Source organism: Phlebotomus argentipes, unplaced genomic scaffold, assembly GCF_947086385.1.
Source record: "Phlebotomus argentipes unplaced genomic scaffold, Phlebotomus argentipes genome assembly scaffold_4, whole genome shotgun sequence".
NCBI classification, from domain to species: Eukaryota; Metazoa; Arthropoda; class Insecta; order Diptera; family Psychodidae; genus Phlebotomus; species Phlebotomus argentipes.
Genome location: NW_026776174.1, coordinates 7,983,224 through 8,006,187, shown reverse-complemented (window position 1 = coordinate 8,006,187; position 22,964 = coordinate 7,983,224). Strand labels below are relative to the sequence as shown.

At 37.4% G+C, this 22,964-nt stretch overlaps 1 protein-coding gene and 1 long non-coding RNA gene across 2 annotated transcripts; one reads left to right on the top strand and one right to left on the bottom strand.

Moving 5' to 3' along the window:
• The first annotated feature begins 31 nt into the window (after nucleotides 1-31).
• On the top strand, nucleotides 32-22,855 carry LOC132258199 (alpha-1,6-mannosyl-glycoprotein 2-beta-N-acetylglucosaminyltransferase). Its single transcript, XM_059755357.1, has 12 exons — nucleotides 32-366; nucleotides 8,915-9,170; nucleotides 12,401-12,532; nucleotides 12,608-12,727; nucleotides 12,818-12,978; nucleotides 17,319-17,560; nucleotides 17,771-17,916; nucleotides 18,016-18,179; nucleotides 19,321-19,426; nucleotides 19,563-19,666; nucleotides 20,769-20,983; nucleotides 21,471-22,855. The coding sequence occupies exons 2-12, from the start codon at nucleotides 9,164-9,166 to the stop codon at nucleotides 21,691-21,693; spliced, it is 1,620 nt and encodes a 539-aa protein (XP_059611340.1). The 5' UTR covers nucleotides 32-366; nucleotides 8,915-9,163; the 3' UTR covers nucleotides 21,694-22,855.
• On the bottom strand, nucleotides 13,689-22,964 carry LOC132258239 (uncharacterized). The gene is made up of 3 exons (XR_009468270.1): nucleotides 22,864-22,964; nucleotides 13,999-14,113; nucleotides 13,689-13,930 (listed from the first exon to the last, which is right to left on the bottom strand). It is a non-coding gene; the product is annotated as an uncharacterized LOC132258239 (long non-coding RNA).

The following is a 22,964-nucleotide window of genomic DNA, read 5'->3' as shown; positions in this document are numbered from 1 at the left end:
GGCGCTGCACTGGGGTCAAGTCTTCAGTTGACTGTCGTCTTTCGATGCGAGAGCATTGCTGCGGGATGTGTTTGGCGAATATTTATTGATTAAATTTAGTGACTGAGGTTATATCTATCCACAATGACCCTCTGTGTGTGACAAAGTGTCCTGCGAAACCTGACACCCCCCAGCACTTGTGGGGGTCGCCCAGCTGCACCCTTGGGCATGCCCAGCCGTCCGGACAGTTTAACCCCCAGATAAAAAGGACAGAGATAAAGTGTGGAAGAATTTCGGCGAAAGGCCATCGTGAGGGAAAAACAACATGATTATCGCCTCTCCAGCGATCGTGACTCATTATCACGATATGTCAATCACATATAAAAGGTAATTAGCCGCAATTTCACTCGCTCATCCCCGCCAATGGCTTCCCGGACGCGCCTTCCGGATCGATTCACCCTGGCGAAGTGTCACAAAATGGGGGGGCCTCGCGGCGCGTGGGCGTCACGAGACGAGCACTCGGAGGTCGTCCGTCAGCGATGAGGGGACAGGCACACCGTGTGGGGCCCCGGTGGCCATCTGGAGGCCGCTGATGCGCCATCCCGGGCGACCAGGGAAGAGCAGTTCAGCGCTTTATTCAATTAGACTCGGTGCTAATTTTATTTTCCTGCAAAATTTCTATACGCTAAACCCTCGACACTTGAGACACAGCGAGAGGTGCTCAAGAGCCGCTAATTCCTCAGCTCAACTGTGGAGATTCACACATGAAGGTCAGCCACGAGTCGCCAAGCATTGATTTTCTGACCCATAAATTGACTGGAAGTCGCAGACATTCGCCGAGATTTCGATGTCGGGAGATTGAGAGAATTGAGGCAGACTCGCGCGATTCACTTTCACATTCATTCTCTGTTGACAAACCGCACGAATGTCTCGTAAAATGTACGTTAAAAAAGCGGCAATAGGAGAGATAAGAAGTGCGGAAAAAGTAATTATGTGGTCGCCACGGGTGAAATGTCGGCTTTCATGAAAATCTAAAATTATTTATTTCACCGGGAAGAGACAAAAAAAAAGAGTTGTTCCTGTGTGAGTTCAATGGCCTGGCATTTGAATGAGCGCTGAGAGAATCTCTTAGAGATCCTTATCAGGATGTGTTATTCGATGTCTTTCAGTGACAAGAGCATGCAATATTGACGCTGGAATTCTTGATTTTTAATGGAAAATGAGGGAATTCTCAGGTGTGAAGCATTGTCAGAAGATTATTATTAGCACCATTTGGCACACAGTTGCACATGACAGAATTTCCTGCAAATAATTCACTTCCTCCACGTCCCTCGAGTTTTTCCTGCGGCCTCCAACAAAGAAATCTCTTTGCCATTGTTTTGGGCTATTGTGCTTTTCTGTTCGCTGCATTTTAAATACACAATTTAACCAATTTGCATTATCAAACAACAAAATGCTATGTGTGGAATATGAAATTTTCTCCCGTATAAAAATATTTGGTCTCAATAGAAGGATGAGTTGGGAAATAGCAGAGAGAGAGAGAGGGAGAGAGAAAAAAAACACAGGGCTTAATTGAAATTTGTTCCAACCGCGATAGTGTCAGTGGCCTTTGTCAATTTATTTAGTTCAACAAGTCACTGAATTAATTTACTTTAATTATCATTATAAGCATATAATATTTACTACTGTCCATGTGCTTTATTGTCGTGTCTTGCTGGATATGGTAGAATTACTTGCTGTTGAGATTTTGAAGCATAATTAAACTATTGTTAACTTTTATGCGTGCATGCAGGCTAAAATTCCCATGAAAGATGATATCCGTTCTCTCGTGAATGACTCAATATTCACACTCGGATGGATTTAATTAATATTCAATACAACTGCGATTATCGTAACCCTGAATTATACATTATATTGTAGAGAGATAGAGAAAAAAAGAAGCCCGTATAGAACGAGTGTGATCTTGAATATTCACCATAAGTTCTCTCTTGCTGTGTAGATATAAATGTGCATAATTTTGTGTTGTTTAGTTATTAGGTTGTTTATATTTTGATTTTTGATGTTCATGCACTTCAACGTAATTTGTGAGACTTTCAATTGTTCCGCACAAATTGCTCACTCAAATGTATTTGATGGAAAAAAAGGCAGAGAAACTTGTACCTTTCGACATTGGAAGTATATACATTTATTTAGCAATCAGTTGCAGAGGCTCTTATGGATATTCCATTTATTAATTTAAAACAAATCACTCTCAATGACACTCGAGTGAGATGAGTGTAATTCCGATACATCGAGTGATTTGATAAAATTTTCTAATATTATGAGAATTGCCTCTCAGAATGCCTGGCTATGATGGCAAATACATTAGTAATGTTTTCCAGTCTGTATTTTGGGTCAATGCTTGGGATGTGCAGCGTCACCAGAGTTTCTCTACAGTGGGTTTTTATGTTTCTAGAGTCAAATGTAAAATGCAAACAACATTGAGTATGACGAGAGCTGTTGTTACGTTGCAGGGAATTCCATTTGAGGTGAAGTGTTACAAAAAAAAAACAACAATCACTCGAACAATTGAGAGGGGGAAAGAAACAAATAATTGCACTTGAATGCGAGTGTGTATGATTTTCGGAGGGAAGTTCATTATCAATGGCCTGAGCGGAAAGGTCAAATTCTCGGAAGTTAAAGTACACACATCATGTGGTACAATGGAGAAAACAGTTAAATCACTTTGCAGGGAAGATTTTCTCGTTGAGATACTGCGCGAGCAAAGAATGGTCCACGTGAGGCTCTCCGGAGGCCTCGTTTTTTTCATTCTCTCCCACTAATGATCCCGAATGTACCGTAAAGAGATTTATCTTATACTGTGCTGTATTGTTGCGAAATGATGAACAAATTACATCGTCAAATCGATCAAAATTGTATGCTTGTGCCTGAAATTGTTGGGTTTGAGGCGGTAAAGTGGAAAATGGTTAAAAAAAAAATATTGAGAGAACAGGTGAAGAGTGTAAAAGGAAAGGAATATTGGAATTTACTTAATAGCTTAACTCGCCAACTCGTTTATTCGCGACTGTCGCTTGGTTCGGTGGATATATGTATGTATGAAATACAACGGGTTCGAGGAGGTGTTATGTAAAGTTGCAGCGCGCGATCACGTATTGAGGGAAAAGTGTTTATGCAAATTATTTGTTTTCAGAGGAGAAAATGCATCTGCAAATTGTGAAATTTTACATAATTCAATGGATTTTCATTCACTTTCGCATCGTTGGTCACTAGTTTTGTTTACATTTCACAAATCGATTCTGTCTGCGATTCACGTGAATTTGAATTTTAAAATATATACTTTGTCAAAATATATTAATTCCAGGTAAAGTGGTTTGACCGCTTGACCTATTGGAAGTGGATGTAAAAATGCTTATCCGCCAAAGACGTAAATGTGTTATAATTTGGAACATAAAATGCGTGAGCTCACAGTAAAACTGTGATTGAGGTCCAGGGAATTTCCATGCAAATCTGAAGGCTAATCAAGGGCATATGATGTGGAAAGTGTCGTTGGGGTTACGATGAGGGGTGGAAAAATTTCATTAGGCGAGTGCCATAAACAAAAAGGGCGGTATAAAATGAAATAGAGTAAAAGTTGGACATGTGAGGCCAAAAGTTGTGATATGAAATAGTTGGTCGTTTGCGAGTGAGAGAAGAAAAAAAGTCTCTCTTTCACTATAGCATTTTCCACCCACCAATGGATGGCTCATGTTCTGTAAAGTGGAGTGAGACGCTATTAAATTATTATATCAACGATGATCATAACAATTTCATGGGCTTTTATGAAGAGCGACAGAGAAAAGAGGGAGAAAAGGAGAGAGAGAAAAGTGAAGCAAATTGTACGGCAATGGAATCATTATGGGAATTATTTTCGCATGTTGTGATCCATGGATGATCTTCTCACCCGGTTGTCATGGGAATTTTAACATTGGACTGTGACTATTATGGGAAAAATGGGATGAGCATGAAAATGAATTTATTATCAGAATAATTTTCCGCTGAATTTACTTCTTAATTGCCACATCATCGAATGATAGAGTAGAAAAAGGAGAGCAGATGAGTGAATGTTAAACACTATCTTCTCTGGAATTGTTTAATGGCTTTGTTATGCAAAAATATATGTGTGTGTATGAAATGGAATCTGCATCTCTTGTGCGAAAAGGTGGAAATTGTGAATGCGAATAAATATGAGCATTTGAAATATTCTGAAATGGAATCTCTTTGATGTTAAATTAACTTACATAACCACATAGAAGATTATGGAATTTAATGGAATCCATGTTAATTAATAAAGCGTCACTTTCCAACAATATTTTGTGGTGATGCATTCTGATTATATAAACGTATTAGCAAAAGTTTTGAATAAACTCTATTAGTGTGAAAATTTGTAATTTAAGCAAGAATCAATTGTGCTTTCAAAACTTCTATCAATGAAACTTAATAGTTTCAGTTTTACCATAAACTGTGTCGACGCACATCAATAATAACAATTCAGAAAATGTTTATAAATAAATCTATTGATTGTTTCCATGTGTAAAATTTCTATGACAAGTTCTGGCAAAAACATGATTATTTTCTCTCGATATTTTCTGCCATAAGCCTTTCTTTCGCCTCTTCAATATTTATGGAAAGCACATGGCAAAAATAGTAGGATATAAACCATGAGAATTATCGCAAATCTTTCGAGTTCTCCTATTTTATTGTTTACGCATTTTATTTCTGTATACCCTCGATATTTTTTTTCTGCATGATAAGAAAGGAGATATAAATGTTGCGGAGGAATAAAAGAAGACACACATTATATATAATTTTCTGATAATTCATTTGCAATTTAATAGCTATTTTATCATGAACAAGCTTTAATGGACTGAGTGACTATCTTGTAAGTGCAGTGGCATATTATCGGAACGACAATAATTCGTTATGTAAATTGTTAATTGTGGAAATATATCTTTTCCCTTTTCTCTGTTGTTTCATTGTACAAATATTCGTGAATGTTTATTTTGTTGATATGGAAAATATGGCTTTTCCTCTCTCGCCACTCTATTTTTTCCGTATCTACACTCACTTATGCGGGAGAATTTTCATATATTTAAATAAATTGATTTAACTCTATTTTCGTGATAAATTTTCCACTGTGTGCCGAACAATGTCTGAGCGGAAAACAGAGGAAATGTTACTCGGCAGACTGTAAAAAAATGTTCTCCCAAGAAGTCATATGGAAGAAAGAGCAATAATTTTCCTGTCTATCGAAGGGCATTTAATTAAAAGCTAAATACAATTTAATTAGGGTGTTATTTATTAAACTGCAGACCGTAGAATACGATTAAATGGTGTGAACACAAGTAATTTACAATGGGAGTAATCTTCTGCGCGTTCTTTGTTCTCCAAAAAACGGAGGGGAAGCGCAAAAGGAGTGAAATTTATATTGATAAGACATGCCAGATAAGTTGATCACTTAATATCCGCCAGGAGTATTAATTTCAGCACGAGAGAGCTTTGTCTCCAGATAAATTACAATTTGAACTCGCTATCAATATCATCATTATACCCGAATTGAATTGTCAATTACTTTTTCTCCCATTCGAAGAGACTTTTCTCTCAACTTGTGAAATTTGCAACATTTCTATTTAGTTATGGGAGCCTTTTTGTATATAGAGAAGCATTGAAGATTGCAAAAGTATGGATTTTATTATGTTGCTTTCATGAATTTAATCAAGTTGATCCTTTCTCTATCCTTCCTTCCTTCCTCGCAATTCACAAACTCCGCATGCCATAGAGATTTACCCAGCCGTAAGTTAATATTTAAATCTCATTTCGCCACATAACTTGCTTCATTTAATGGCAACAGAATGGCAAAAGCTCAACTTTTCCCTCTGACATAATCCAACCTCTCTATTAATGGTGCATCCGAGCGAATTTCCTCTCAAAAGTGTACGTATATTGATTTGGTTGTTGATTAATTTTATGCGATAGCAAAATATCGATTGTAATTACTTTATTAAATTGTGTAATTTTGTAGACTGTTGGTTTTAAATTTGCATTTTTATATGACTTTTTGGTGTTTACATTGAACTTCATAATTTAAAATATTTCATTGTGGGAAATGTGTAATTCAAAAAACCATTTACACGAATAGTTTTTCCACTCAAAATATTCCAATTATGATCATTTTAAGCATGATATCATTAACAAATTGTCCCAATTACCCAACAAATTCAAATTATCATTTCTGCTTTGTGATAAAAATATGTAATTGTATTCCCTTAATTCTCTTTTGTCTTTTAACTTTGCAAAATATTTGCATAAATAATTTAATTTTGGAATAAAGTTGCGTGTCACGAACTCTTTTGTCATTTAAATAAGCTAAATTTGCCTGGTAAAAATCGATTACTCAAATAAGAAGAATTTTTCTGCATTTTCTCATGCCTCAACAAGGTTCTATGCAAAGAACATTAAGTCTATCCAAGGTAATCTAATGAATCTGAGCTTACACTATTGTCCATGGCTTAGTCAAACACTTGTCCTATTGCTCCCATTACGGCATGGGTATTAGAGGACAAAAGGGCTATTATATGTAAGTGTGAGTATCGCTCTTTGTTTCAGCATGTCGGACGCGCTGATTAGATGGAAGGTGTGTGCCTTAGGCTCCATATCCTCGGGGGGAATCACGTGGAAATTAATACAGGAAAAGTTATGGAAAATTCCTCACACTTTTTTTTTTAATTAATGGGATATTTAATGTAGCCCTTGTGCCCTAAAAACGTGTCCGAGAGTTCCGCTTTTGAACTCAAGCAAAGCTCAAGAGGTGGCTGATGAAGATGAATTGAGGGTGAGATGGAAGTCCATAATGTGATCTTTCCAATTCATTAATTCTTTCGCAAATGCAAGGTATAAAGTGCGCTGAGCGAGAGAGCGAAGCGAGAGAAGTGAAATGGTTGGGAATTTATAGTGACAAATTTTCGCATTTAATTCTTGCAATAGGAATGTTAATTTAGCAATGGATTTTTTGCCAGGAGAGAAGCTTTTCCAGGGCACTTTTTCCTTTTCCTCCTCTCATTGGATGCAATGTTCGAATGGATTGGCAATGCTTTTTTTCGGGCTCTGGGCGGTGGGGTGGCATTGCTAAATGATGTGACTCTCTCTAGTTTGTTTATTCAATTCGTCTCTATATATGTCTCGCTGGAGTGCATGATTCACTCTTTGAGAGTGAAAATGAATTCGTTATGGAACGTTGAGTTTTTTTCTGCTGACTTCCACATAGTTTTTTTTTATTGTGTGTGTTATATTCTCCGTATAGAAATGTAAACGGTGCGGGAAACAATTGCTGGAAAATCATGAACATTGAATATTGTACAAGAAGCTGGGGGCGGCATTCGAAAGAACAAAGAATGGCAGAGGGAAATGTGGATGGTGTATAAAAAAAAGAGCCGTGAATTGATGTGCGAAATGGAAGAAAATTCCATTTACAGCATAGTTGGATTTTATTCCAATTCCAAAGATACTTTCTGTTCTCGGAACAACACGTCCCCATGTCCCTGCGGACCTTCACATGCGATATAATGTTCATTCAGGTGAAATTTTAATGTAATTTACAGTCGAGTCAATAAAGTTTTCTCCTCGTTGGTGCCCTGATGTTGCCTAATTAATGGAAAGTCCAGCTTTTCGTGCTTGATTTCGTTTGATTTTATACTTGATTTTATATCAGTTTTATTTCTCAAGCACACGTGGGCATTTTAATGGGATTTTTCATGTGAATATATTCCGGGTATTCGGAGAAAGAATCAATTCTTGTCGACAGGTGTTTAAATATTTGCTCAAATTGACAATTTTTTTTATCATACATAATCACATAATTTCTCTGCATATTTACCGAGTCTTGTTTAAATAATATCAATGTAAGGGAGAAACAGAAAACGTATTCAAATGATGTCCCAAATATTCAGAGTGAGAATTCTCGCGTTAGTATTCTTCATAGGTTGACTGTTGATTGTGTGTGGCGTTGTGGGAAATTTCACTGTGGAAACTTTTAATATCATCCTGGGGAAGAATTGCTCATGATAAGAATGGAGGCCGAAATTCCATTGAGAGCGTTTTGAAACTGGGTAGTGAGAGAGAGAGAGAGATGTTCCCTATTATGTCTGGTGTGCCACATAACAAATTTCTTCTAAGAACATTTTGAAATTATCATCATTTTATGGGAGGAAGAAGAACACACCGCAGAGTGGCGATAATGGGACTGCTGATGGAGATCTGCCGCTCTGTCGATTGCGCCATCAGATATCCGAACAATTTTGTTGGTTTTCTAATCATATTTGTGTGGATCGTGCAATGTGAGATAACATGATATCACCATTAATCTATTACTCGGCATACTTCATCTCCTCTCTTCACTCAATTAACAAGAGTGAGAGTGATATACCAGTGATGTCCAGTGAGATTAGGGACTGAGAAACAGAAGTATAGCATTACGGAGAAATATTACAGTCTTTCTGAGAGATGGAATGTGTGTAAATATTTTATTTATGCCCCATATGTTATCAGGGTGGAATTCCTCAAGTGCGTGGGTGCTTACTTTTCAGCCAAATTGAATTCAGCATGTGAAGAAAGGACAGAAAATGGTGCTTTATTGAATTTTTTGCTTTGAGGGGAAACATGAAATATTGGAGGACAATGGCATACAAACCCTACTTTATGTTCTTGCTTCGTGGAAAAGCTCCATAGCGTTCTAAATTACTCGTTAAAGCTACAGTAATACCTTCAATCGTTAATGAAGACTAATTTTTGTCGATGACTTTTTCCCCTTCTTTGAGAATTGAAGGGAAAATTATGTATTTTTCTCTGTAAAATGCTGTCATACTTCTAATTTAAATGTTGTTTTTCTGTTCTGTATTTTCAGATGGGGACAATTAAGCAAGTGATTGGCTGTTCACCATCGCGAGATACACATTTCTACATATTAAACTAATAATTGGAGCAGAGTGAGAAAGAAAAGACTTCTTGATAACGTTTGAGGCCACTGAATAGCTGGCGCTACATCAAACATGGAAATATTGTGTGTAAATCGAAAAAAGCGATAAAACTTCGGGATATTCTGTCTCACTGAGCTACACCAGGTGGGAGCGAGACGTGATATCGCTGAAAAACCATGAGAGGTAATTGAATTTATCAATTGCGTATCTTATAGTTTGCTCCAAACTTCCTCAGTATGTTGAAGTGTTCTGTGAAATGTAGAGGTGTGTCTTGAATTTCTTCCTTGCCCTCAAAAGGAGTTTTCTCTTTTTTTTCCCCACTTCTCTCTTTCTCTTGCATCACTAACGGAATGAATAAGTGAATTGCTGAAAGACCTCTCTAATTATCGGCACGTTTATTAGTCATTCATGAGTGATTCGGTGAAAATGTCCTATTCACTCCATAAGTGGTTCAATGCGATATTGACCAACGGCTCTTGTTGTGAGGGTGGAAAATGCCATCGGCGGACGTGAGCATTAGCAGAAATAGACGCTAAAGGAGAGGTGGAAGAAAAAAAAGAAGTACGAGGAGAATTGCTAAAGTAGAAAAAGACATACATGAAATATTCAAGTGCTGGAAACATTTCGAACAAATCGATGCCATATCAGCGACGGCAGTGGAGTTTACAGTAATTTTTCAAAGTCTTCTCACTGTGTTGGCATAATTGGTAACATGTGAAATATTTTAGTATTCCATTTGAGTGGTTGATAAACATGGTCATGTGGGGATTACATAAACGGGCGGTGGGGTTTATCATTTCGAGAGAAGACAGCTAGGCAGAAATAACAATTTTCGGGTGGACAAGGAGTAATTCTGCACGATGACGAGCCCCGCTGTGTGTACGCGAAATGAATGATGGAGGAGCGTCGAAAAGTTTATTGGGGATCATTCAGTTGTTTTCAAGTGAACAAAGTACGTAGGAAAATGTCTTGCGCCAACGGAGGAGGAGAAGAAGAAGACTAAAATTTTATCACCACTCGCGTGAGTTTGAGACTGAAGGAAAATGTGTGGCTTTTGCAGATGTAATTAAATCACTTGGTTTCCTTCTCGCGTTTTCGCAGAAAAACTGCACAATACAGGAATAGTTGGTGATGGTTTAAGCTATTTTTGACAGCATCTTCCTAGATTTTCGGCCAAGCATTGGAGCGAAATTATTATTGTGTAGAAACAGTAATACAAAATGTGGGAATTTTCGTGACACGGAGATCTATTTTGAGGGGGAGAAATTGCATTTATATACGGTGTTTTCTTACACATTTCTTGTCTTGACATTTTCACATGGAGGCTCTTTTTTGCGTGGCTTCCTTAAGAATTCCTCTCGTGTTTATTCCCCACCCACATCCACGATTACAAATTAATTTGTGCGACGAAACAGGCAAAGTCGATGGAGTTCAGATGGAACATTAAATGAAAATTCCCTCAAGATGGAAAATGTCAAAGTGGAGGGAGAGAGAGAGAGAAAGTGAGAGAGATGGGAAAGAAGAACATCATTTGCAGAATTTATGGTTGTGAATAAATGCGTAATTGATATTAGAATCGATAAATTTTACAATAACAAGTTCAGAAAATTACTCAAATATTTACAACGACGCATGTGAATTTTCTGAAATGCTCGGAAAACTTGTGAATGTTGGTTTATTTTTAATTGCATTCGGTAAACTTTGTAAAGTGCTCAGCGAAATACATTTTGTTTCACTCTACCTTCAGGGGTTGACTTGTTAGAGTTTTTGCTTATACTTTTAGCAGAGCTGCTTCGCTTGGTGAATATCAAATGTACATTACAACAGTGGCGTGGGAGGTTTTCAATTTTCCCCCTCCGTATTATTGAAAGTATAAAGTTTAATTTAAATTGGAGTCACAAAGTCAATGTGTCAGCGTGTCATTTTGGGCAAGTTTGAATGAACGAATTGACAATATTTGTGCTGGAAATTCAATTTCTCGTGGATATATTGCATCAAGAATGGATGCCAAGTGCAGTGATCAATCGGGGAAATTGCTAACAAATAAGTTTTATCAAGTTGCAGAACAACTTCACTTCTTCAAAACTCCATAATCACATCGAGTGATTGAGTGAAATAATCTATTTTATAGCTCTTTTCCCTTTTTTTATATGTAATCACGCTTTTACTATCGCAATTTCTCACGTGTAATTGTCCCTAACGAGACTTCACACAATTTTCCTTTTTGTGGGCGAGCACGCGGGTATGGAATACTTTTACAAAAGAGGACACAATGGAAGCTTCAAAAAATGACTCCGTTATGTTGTGCTGTACATAAAAGATTGATGACTGTGGTGAAATGGTTTCGCCTTTAAATACCTACCCATGAATAATGTGGATTGGGGGAGGAGAAGAGAAAAACCATTGAAAAATTGACACAATGAAGAAAATGGTGAAAATATGCGGTAAAAGTTGGGATAATTGAATTTGATGGTATGGAGATTTGTGTATTGAAATTCACCAGCAACGAGGCGAGGAATCAGGAGTGTTTTCTAGGAAAATTTCTAATGAATATGCAAATTTAATTAAATGAATATACAGCATTTTGGTTGGCACAGCGCACAAGAGATTATCCATTTTGCTGATAAAACTAGAGGAAGTAGCGTCTTTCATTTTAGGCTAAAGTCACAAGACGTCTTTGATTATTTAAATGAACAAGAGGTGAAAAAAATGCGTAATTAGGATATTATTTCAGGACTCTTGGGGTTCGGGATTTAAATCAAATGTTCTTCTGTTCCTTGTGGGAAAGTTTTCTGGGTCTTTCCCATTAGTAGAAAATACTTGCCCTCAATGGAGAATTGTTTACTAGCGATTGTGAGTCAAGCAAGTCGTTTTGAATGCTCAAGAGAGTTTTCAGCCTTGCTTAGAGCTGTGTGACAAGGGGTAGACTTAAAGACAACTTTTCCCTCTTCCAACCAAGCGGAGGGTGAGATTCTTAAAGTTCTCTCGTGTACACATTGTTTAAAGTGCTAGATTTCCCTTTGATTTCCTTTGTTCTCTCTGTGTGTGTACAAGTGTGTATTAAATATAATTATGGCACAGCCACGTAAAGCTAAACATTCTCCACTTCAAAGGTTGGTGTCTTTTTTCGCACATCTTCTTGTGAGACATTTACCAGGTGTCTCATATTAAATGGAGGGCTTTATGCTTAAGTTGGGAGCTTGCGAAAAAAAATTAATTTCTCCCATTGTTTCTCGGCGTGGCGACAAAAAGTGGGCGTAAATAGGAATGGCAAGATGAGGAAGACGAGGTTGAAGTGAATTTTATTAGACAAGAGAAATTGTGTGACAATGTGCAGTATTAAAAATGTGATTAATGTATTCTGCGTCTGTCTTATTGGATTATCTTTTTTTTCCCTCTCTTTCTTTCTTCAGGCAGAAGAATTCCAATTCCTCTACCAAACACGGGGACAATGTCGAGAAGACGGAATTCGTTTTGTCTGAGAACAGCCGTGGTCATTTTCCTGGTTCTTTTTATATTTCTTCAATTACACATTATGAGCTACTGTGAGTATTGACATTGACTGTGGCAATAAATGCTTGTTGCACTATTTTCTCAACCCTCATATCCACTCTTTGCAGCCGATCCGAGAGATACACACATTAATGATGTGACAAATGACTCAACAGCTGCTATTTTATCAATGGTACCCCCAGTTTTCCACAAGTTCTTAACGGCCAAAGCGAAGAATGTCAGTCATGGTAAGTCTCTATAGTTGTGCCACATAAAAAAAAACATGCAATATTCCCTTGGACACTATATTGTCTGGTCTATATTGTCCACTGAAACAGATCACAATGGCTCAGCAACGAGTGGCGGTGAAATGCAATTTCATAATCCAAACATCAGTGAGATGAAACGAGCTATCTTGCGATACAATGAAATGCAGAACGTCATCAATGAGGACATTTTTGGACCCCTACAAAATGATTCTGTGATAATAGTTGTACAGGTGAGTTTTCTACTGTTTTTTTTTTCTAATTTTCCACAGTGACATCATTAGATATGGACATAATGTATAGAGAAGACGAGTGCTAAAATAATTTTTGGTGCGAGGAAATTGAAATGGAAACTCAGTCTAGTATGTAGTTTAATTTAAAGTTAAACTTGTCGGTAACTCCCCATGAGCTTCGAATGAAAAGTTTACTCCACACCTCCATTCAATCACTGTGTATTGTTGTGCTGTCTAGGATGTATCCTAGCAAATTATCTCGAGAGGAACAGCCATACGCTCTGCAGTATAAATGGAAGTTAGTTGGCAATAGGGATTTGAATGTTATAACAAGTTGATTGAATTGCTGAGTCAAAGACTCCGAGAGTAATATGAAATTGCAATGCAACACCTCATAGCAAAGGGAGAGACAAAGAGAGAGAGTGGAGTTGTTTAATTGCATCTTTCGTTGCACAGTAGAGAGATTTTCTCCATAAATCCGCTCCTGTCAGTCCTGCTAACTGGCAAATGGCTGAATATTGTGTAAAGTTTATGCCTTGAATATGCATTTTCACGTGAATGATTGATTCAGGTTTTCCGTGTCAGTGTTCAATGAATGGGAGAGAACAGCTTACAGAGGGAGAGAAGAAAAAACGTTGTAAAATGAATTGAGACATTTTTCACATTATTCAGTATATTAAGCAGAATCCTTGTGACTTTCAACTCTCACTTGTATCTCACATATTTCAAAATTTTTTATATTACATGAAATGTGGGCGGATTTGACCATGTTGCTGGCATCACGAGATTTCATTGAACCAATTCGAATTTGATGATCTCTATTGTCGCATAGATCGAATTTATGTTGCAGCTGCAATGTCAATTTCTCCCAATGATCCATGTAATTGAGCTTGCGACGATTTGAACCCAAATACCATCATAACTGAAGCACTTCACGTTCCGGCAGCAATTTCTGTGTATCCAATTGGCGAGATGAAGTGTGAGAATAATTGCAATTATGAGAGAAATTGTCCAACTTACGAATATAGTATTCCAGAAATAGTGTGGCTTGGTTGACGGCTGTAGCAATTTCCGAAGTTTTACCTCACACAGAACAAATAAGTTATCCGGTGAGCACCAGACACGACGTGGTGGTCTGACGAAGAAAAGCGAAAGAGAGAAAAGAAGTGTTGAAAAGTTTAATTTTTTTCACTCAAGTTCACGGGTAAACTTTTACACAATATGACATTTTTTTTTTCCTCATCATTGAATTATAGTGGTTGAAAGAGGAGTGAAAATAATTTACAAGTTTCTTGATAACTTCCGTTTGGGTCTCAAATCATCCACAAGATTAAACTTGAAGTCCCGTTTTGGTGTCATTACGAATGTGGGTGGATTTCCGTGTGATTTCCCAAAATGCGAGCACATATAGAGAGAGAGGGGTGATAAAAAGTGAATTCTAACACTGTGGCGACACACGAGAGTGGGTAAAACCACTTAAAGAGGATTGACTTTTTACTGTGAAAGAGCGGGTGAATTGTATTTAACGGGGATTTATTGAGATGTGGTGTTGTGCAGTGGAAGAACAGAAGGGAACTGAAAGGCAACTTCAAGCGTATTTCTTATTCACGCCACGTTTACTAGCATTATTATTCAAATATTATGTAAAAGCTTTTCGACTTCTTTCCAAATTATTTACCTTACGTTGTACTCTTTTTCTTCCCTTTTCTATTCACTTATTTTTTTTTTCAACCCCAAGGAGGTGGAAAAAGTTGTATACCTATCATTTTTTCCCTTATAGTTATAGCAATAGGAAATAGGGTCGTTCCATAAGTTATGGGATATTGAGGAGTTATGATAATCCATTTTTAGTGATCATAGTAGATAAAGCGATATATTATGAACACTGAAATGGTAATTTTAAATTTCCTTTATTTATTATCACACTTTTTCTTCTCTAGTTTAAATCACGTCCTTTAAGAGGGTAAATATACGGAAAATCTGCTGTTACTTCTAAAGCCACTTTTTACATACTTCCTCATTTCTACTCGTGAATGGAAAAACCAATGAAAGGAGGGAAAGCGGAAAAAATTGGGAAATGAAAGAAGGATAAGAGGAATTCATGTTTCCATCAAAGTTTATTTTGTTTTCTTCCCATTGTTTCGCCTCCTCCACTTTCCCCTTATCGTGAGAATCAGGAAAAATTACCAAAGTTATCATTCGGAATTAGCATTCGTTTAATGCTTTCTATCCAGCTGGAGTGTGTACTTTTGTTTGTGGCGAAAGCCACGCAATCAGAAAAGTTTTACATTGGAGGAAATAGACTCCAACCAAACAATACTGAACTTTTCAGTTGGTTTTGTGGGTGAATTGAGGGTGAATGGTAAAGCACGCTTTCTGTGTGGCCACATCGAGGCCTTCCATCCATCCAGAAATATGTGATATTAATGCGATGTAGCACATTTGCCAAATTATCCTTCGTGCTATTAATGCTATGTTTTGTGTGATTTTGGCGCAAATTGAAGGAGAAAGTATCAATTTGTGCTAATTGCCGAACACTTTTAAGCTCTTCTCTTTCTCTCTCTCTTTCTGCAACTTGTCTTCTATCTCTGTGTGTATACGTTTTTGGTTGCCAGCGGGCGAAGAGGAAGTATTTTATTGAAAATTTTGATGATATCTCACATGAGTCAATGTTTTACGATGGGTGGCAATGGTGTGATATGGCAAACCTCCTGACTTGAATTTCTATACGCTACAATGATTAATTGCTCATATTTTACGTCTTTCCCATGGAATTCTATTCAATTAAAATGCCTATCTTCCCCAAATGAATGCGGGGTGTGTTTCTCAATGGGTGTGTGAAAAAGGGAAATATGTGCTCTGATAGCTCTTATCATGCGAACAAACTTCTTCAACGAATTAAATGAATTGAATGGAAAATTTCCAAATTTTTAGTGGCATTATTTGGTGAAAGAAATTTGAGAAAGATGATTTTCGTTTCGCTTCTGCACTTGACCCAATTCTTGGATTCTTCTTGGCTATGAAAGAAACCTTCATAAGTGAACTCAAAAGACTATAAAAGAATATAAGGTGGAATTCTGAGCAGCCGAGAGAGAGAAGAATGAAATTCTTAAATGCCTTATCTTCTTAAATCAATTGGGTCGACATTTTATGCTTTCATTTCTTATGCCCACTTCCACATCCCAACCCAGGAGAATTTTTTCCCAGAGCGACAATGCTGCATAAGCTCCCAAGCGCTGCTTCTCTCTATATTGTGAGAATACTCTTGACTCTCGGCCATGTCAGCTTATATTGGCTGTGCGGAAAGTTTTGCTGGGAGGAGTGCAATATAGTTTGAAATTATTTCTGTATGCTCAAAGTTTAGATGCGAATATCAGTGGCAGCCAGAATTGCCAATAATTTAGGTGTTGGGAAGTTTATTTAATGAAATTGGCCATCAATTTTCACAACTGGAGAATGTGTTTAAAATGAAACCGTTTTGAGTATTAGTTTGAGACTGTAATTTTCTTCCCAGAAGCTGCAATTGAAAGTTTATAACTTTAAATGTTCATTAGAATAGAATTTATTGGTTTTTTCGTTGGCTAACAGCCTAATCTCTTGATTTATTCTAATCTTTCTTCCAACCCCGAAGTTCAGTATGTTCTTTTTTGGGCAATAGTAATCACATTATACAGAATTTCAATTTCTTTGTGCGCTACATTATGTAAGAATAACATGTGTGGAGAAATATTGCCCAGCTCTCTGGGATAACAGTGGAAAGTGCAGGAGTTGGAGTGAAGAAGAAGAAGGAGCGTAAGGTAGGAAAAATGGGTAGAAGATGAGAAAAAATCGCGTATTTCATCAGGAGAGGATTTATTGGGTGAAACACGCACATCCCCAAGTCAATGCCTGGGCACACAATCTGAGGGGATTACAATGAGCATTTTGTGTGGAGTCACATCATGTGGAAATGAATGGTGAGACCTGCTGAATTTTCGCGATGAATCGGAATTCATATGATTTTTCTCCTTTCTCTTTTGCCTGTCTCTGAACAGAAAAAAAGTGTACCTGACACTTTTCAGCAATAACTCCTATTTGTCCCTCGTTTTTTTCCTTCACGTCCGCTCCGGTTCAGATATTTTTCAACCCTTAATAGACTATAAATTATCGTGGGTGGTTTTTGTGGGAAAATTTTCCCACTCAAACGACATGCCATAAAACTTTTTAATGCGAAATTATCTTTAATATGATGTTATATGGCGTGAGGCAAAGTCTAAAGTGGTTTTTGTTCAGTTTTTGCCGTCTATGTCAATTGTATGCGCTCTCGTACTCATCCGCAACTTATCCTCTTGTCCTTTCAGGTTCACAAGCGCATAACGTACTTACGACATTTAATTGTAAGTCTAGCACAAGCACGTGACATCTCAAAGGCACTTTTAATCTTTTCACACGACCATTACGACGAGGACATCAATGAGTTGGTGCAGAGTGTTGATTTTTGTAAAGTGATGCAGATTTTTTATCCTCACTCCATACAAACACACCCTAATGAATTTCCGGGAGCTGATCCACGAGATTGTCCGAGGGATATGAAAAAAGAGCAGTAAGTTATGCTTATGAGTACTTTCACTCTGCGAGCTTCTGTTTGATCTGCTGGGGATAAAGAGGGTTCCTCTTTATATCCCTGATTTTCAATTTCACCTCTTTTTGCTAACTCTTTTTTTCCTCTCTTTTTCTCAATCTCTGCCTCGGCGCTGACCTTCTTCGGCAACACGACAATACACAAAAAAACCTTCTTTGTGCGTGGGCGAAGGGCTCTTATCAAAAAGTGTAACAACGCGCTGTATCCAGATCTGTATGGCCACTATCGTGAGGCCAAGTTCACCCAAACGAAGCACCACTGGTGGTGGAAAGCCAATCGGGTGTTCAATGAACTGGAAGTGACGCGTTTCCATTCAGGTGAGTGTGTCGTCCGGAAGAGACAATCCATATGTAATTCGATATTACTAACCAGATGATGACAATTTACTAATAATGTTTAATTCTAATATACAATAGGTTTAGTTGTATTTTTGGAAGAAGATCACTATGTAGCTGAAGATTTTCTCTATCTGTTGGGCTTAATGCAGAAACGATCCCATGATCTCTGCCCTAAATGCAATATTCTGTCTCTTGGAACGTATCTAAAGACTTTTAATTATTACACGTACAGTAATAATAAGGTAAATATATATTTTTATATCAAATTTATATTACTATGATATTTTTATCTGAAATTTAACCTTATGTTGTTCCTAAGGTTGAACATATATTTAAAATCCTGTACAGAAAATTGAATGTTATATCACAGTTGAATTAATATCTAGGAAATCCTCAGAAAGATACACACACGCACACTTTAGAAACAAACACACATCCTCACACACATTCCATAAGATTGTGTAAATATTTGATGGAATCATTGAAGTGGTTCTTGCATATTCTCCTGTTTAAATATGTAACATGTGAGTGGAGAAAATATTTCAAAATAACAGTATAGAAATGTTTATTATTCATTATAAACGCCGGTGAAAAGTGCTGAAAATCCAAGAGTTATTCTTGTAGAAATATCTCAGACAGATTATTATCATTTCCTCTGGCGAAGAGTCAATCTCTCCAGCCCAATTCCTATTATGACGATGGTTACCATTTTCCGGCAATTGAATCCAAATGGTGTATTATTCATCCAATGTCATATCTCTGATGAGAATATCCTTGCTATAAGCTGGCAAAAAGGCTATTGATTTGCAATCAAAAGGGCAAATGGAAAGAAAACTGAGACATTTTCCAACACGTTTATCCATCGGCACAGTGAGAGAGAGAGAATATATCCTGGCATTTGTGTATGATGGAGAAAAAAGAGTAGAAGATAAAAATAAGAATATGAGACATTTGGCGCCAAATGGTATCAAAATCACTCGGTGTATTTTTCACGCACATGTGGAATGAAAATGAAGGATGCTGAGTGTGGTGAGAGATATCAGCGGGTGGGAAAGGGCATGACAACATCCATTTTAATCATAAAAGCCTCTGCAGATGATTCCATCAAAATATTACATTTTCAATCTCACAAAATGTGGCATCACACACAAAATACGACATTCTGTGCAAAAAGTGAGAGAGAAAAAAAATGACCAGAAACATTATGAGACCATAAATGCATAGAAGCGCACATTAATCATACAGACTGGGCTGTAGATTGTCCAGTTTGTGTGTGGAGAGAGAGAGAGAGACTCATGGGCGGAAAGGAGAGACATTTGTAACATCTTTTTTTCCCTTATCTTTCATTTATTTGTACAAACCGACCAAACAAAACCTGTGCAGAGCAACAAAAAAGCTTTCTTTGGGCAATCACGTGCTGCGGCTGCTTCCAATTCAAATGCAATGGGTCTTAATACACATACTAACAACAATGCAAATACTTATCACGGTAGCTATTCCAATTACAAGTGATGATTTACTATTGCAAATTTTGATATTAATTGAGTTGAATATCTTTTTCTTCGGCAATTCATATTGAAAATGCAAAAAAAAACGCAAAAAATTCACACTCGCGCGTTGTGGAGGCGGAGGAATTTTAATGGAGAGTATTCCTGTCACCACAACTGAGAAATATTCAGCACAATGGGGATACCAAGTGCTTCCATCTCTGTACTCTATTTATCAGAAGGTAGATACAGAGTTGATTCTCTGTCTTTTTTGTCTTTTGCAAGGATCTTTCATATAGTTTTCCTGTCTTTATATTTCTCATATGAAACTCCTCCCCTTCTCAGATACCAAAGGAGATTTACTACCATTTTATGCTTCTTCTGGAGTTATGATATGATTTTTTTTTTTGATAAAAGCATGATTATGATTTAAGAGTTATATTCCGCTTTTTTGCACTTCACAATCCCATAAGACTTTTAAGATATTCACTTGTTGGACAATTGTTGATGGGTAGATAAAAATGGAGTGCATAAGATACCGAAGATAACAAACAGCTTTGAAGGTCAAAAAGTCAGATTTATCTCGTTTTACTTGTGCAGAGAATAAAATTTCATGTGACTAGTTTTAATGCTAGAGATCTTTATTTTATAATTCTCTTTATGGCTTTCGGCTGCCAAATTGGTGGACGTAATTAAGAGTCAAAGGGAGAATGAGTGTCAAAAGATGGTGTACAGTTGATTACAGATGTTGTTTTTCTTGTAATTTTCTGCTTATAAATAACCGGTGATTTACTGAAATGCTTGAACTAATTAAACTGCAATGTACACCAAATCACTTGACTCTTATACCCTTGCATGTCCACAGTTGAGCACTTAATTGAATCAATTATGGAGAATATAATTGGTAATTGAGTGCTTGAAAAATGTGAACGATCAATTTTTCGGTATTTTATGCACTCTCCAGAACATTTTGCATGCTTTAATAAAATTGCTTACTTATTAATTGTTGGTTGTGCAAATTAATAAGCTCTGAATGTGCAATGCTAATTGAGTCATGAGAGATTCATAGAACAATATCCTCACCAACTCATTCGCAATCCATTTTCCATCTGGTGTATTTTCATTTATCACAGCAATTCTGCTGATGTTTGCCCCCGACAATTCACTGTAGTGTTCTTTAATTAATCCCTGCCATGAGGAATCCTTCGACTATATCTTTCGAGTGCGTGTGGCGTGTGTATTGTCTATTCATTAAGTGTGTGGTGCTCGATTGAGAATTGAGATGCAATTTGCGGGGGTGTGAGAAGATCAATGGGATTGATTGGGAATTTTCTCCTGGTGCAGGTCGAAGTGACTCCGTGGATTTCCAGCAAGCACAACATGGGCATGGCCTTCAACAGGACAACGTGGAAGGAGATTGTCAAGTGTGCGGAACACTTTTGCTCATACGATGACTACAACTGGGACTGGTCATTGCAGCATGTCTCGCAGCACTGCCTCAAACAGAGGCTGCATGTGATGGTTGTGAAGGGGCCCAGAGTTTTTCACATTGGCGAATGGTGAGTTGGAAAAATCGAGACACTCGTGCGAGAAAGCATGCAAAACGTGACATTAGAGATTTCTCAATGTTCGTCCCTTTCCATCATCCCACTCAGCACAAGTCCTCGAATATTAATTAACAGTGCCCCACATCATTAGTATATAAACTAAATTAATTCTGATTGCATAAATGCTGCTGTTTTAATTGGCATTTGGGATTGCGGAACTCTTCTCTAACAAGAAGAGGACGTTTAAGTGGATGAAAGGAAGACGAATGTCTTTCTTTGGAGGCGAGTTTAAAATCATGGAAGCGTGTAGTGCTAAAAGAGGCACTAAAGAGTATTAAATATTTACACGCCATTGAGGTCTCACTGTAATATTTATGTAACTGTTATTAAATTGGTGAGGCACCTGCCCCTGTTGATATCGCATAACCCATGTATATTGTATAATTTGATTCAACTTTACCTAACTCAGAGCCACCCTTTTCTCTCTCTTCACTTTCAGTGGGGTTCACCACAAAAAGAACAACTGTGAGTCCAACCAGGTGATATCAAAAGTGCAAAAGGTGCTCCACATCGCCACAAAGGCTGCCCAGCTCTTCCCCAAGACCATCACACTCACCGTGGCGAGTGTGGTGCAGAAGACGAAGCTGCGGAAGGGCAATGGTGGTTGGGGTGACAAGAGGGATCATCAGCTATGTCTGAATATGACTCTGTCCTACAGATAATTCACCTGATATCCATTACACTGTTTGCCACTCTTAAAGTGTTGATATACAGAAAGAGGGACAGATAGAGAGAGAGAGAGAGAGAGAGGGGATAGAGAGTGAGAAAGGATGGAAATTTTGTGCTGTGTGGAACTTTAATCCTCACAAAATCACTGATGAGGATGTCTTTTTTCTATCATTAAGCTCTATATGATAGTACTTTAGGTGGAAATAAGAAATTACTAATAGTATTTATTATAATTTGAAACTGTCGAAAAGACCTAAAACTAAAGCATCGCGTTTTGAGGGCCTCAATCCCAACATCTAATAACTTCTCTTGAATAATAATTTTGTCCTCATAAATTACTGTATTCACACTATCCGTAAGGACTTCTTCTAAGAATTTAACTTTGAATTTGTGATAATAACATTAAATGTTAATGATATAAGTATTACCATTTAAGTGAGGAAATGAAATATCTTTAGTGATTCTTCTTTTCTTTCTGTGCCGTCGCCGGTAATGCAAATTTTTAGTGATAGGAATTACTTTCGGCGTCTAAAATGCTGTGTATTTTCTTCCTAAACATTGGAATTTTCTTTCATATCTTTGGCTGATGAAAAATAGTTTCCTAAGTAGGTTATAAGTTCATATTTAATTGAGTGTGTGTAAAGCATAAATTGGGGGTTGCATTCAATCTGTCTAACGCCCATCATTCACCGATCATCACCCAAAAGTCTAGTCTCTATAGAAGTGTATTTTTTGCCGTAGATTTAAGGGAGGGGGCAGAGATTTGTGAGGACAGAAGCACGGCAAAGACGTAAAAAATAGGAATTTATTGCTCAAAGGCAAGATTTGAAGTGGGTGCTACACAGAATATAGGGTAAATTCACGTGGACAGTACATTTTGCAGTCAAACACTTACTCCAGTATCTTAGGAATTAAGAGAGAGGGACGTATAAACAAATCTCGTGTTACGATTCTTGCGTGTCTCATGAATTTTGGCACGGGATGGTCAGAGTAACTCCACAGACAATTCGATGTCTAGTCAGAGAGAGAGTAATGAAAGTATAAAGAGTATCCCAAAAATTACTATGGATTTAACACATAGTTTGTCGTCTTATGTAACTTTTTTGTAAAAAGAGAAGAGGTGAAGATAAAAATCGAATAAATCTTGAAAACCAATTGCTCACTTTTTTCGCTTGTTACTTTTCAAAGTGGTCCCGGGCTTCGCGTGCTGCTCTGCAGAGGCGCTGCTGGTGCGAGATTTTTAAAGGCCACGCTTTCTCGCGGT

What these genes read in the sequence shown, in the direction of transcription:
- LOC132258199 (XM_059755357.1), top strand. An exon ending in ATTACACATTATGAGCTACT is followed by an intron (nt 12,533 to 12,607) that starts GTGAGTATTGAC and finishes CACTCTTTGCAG; the next exon opens with CCGATCCGAGAGATACACAC. An exon ending in AGGGATATGAAAAAAGAGCA is followed by an intron (nt 17,561 to 17,770) that starts GTAAGTTATGCT and finishes GCGTGGGCGAAG; the next exon opens with GGCTCTTATCAAAAAGTGTA.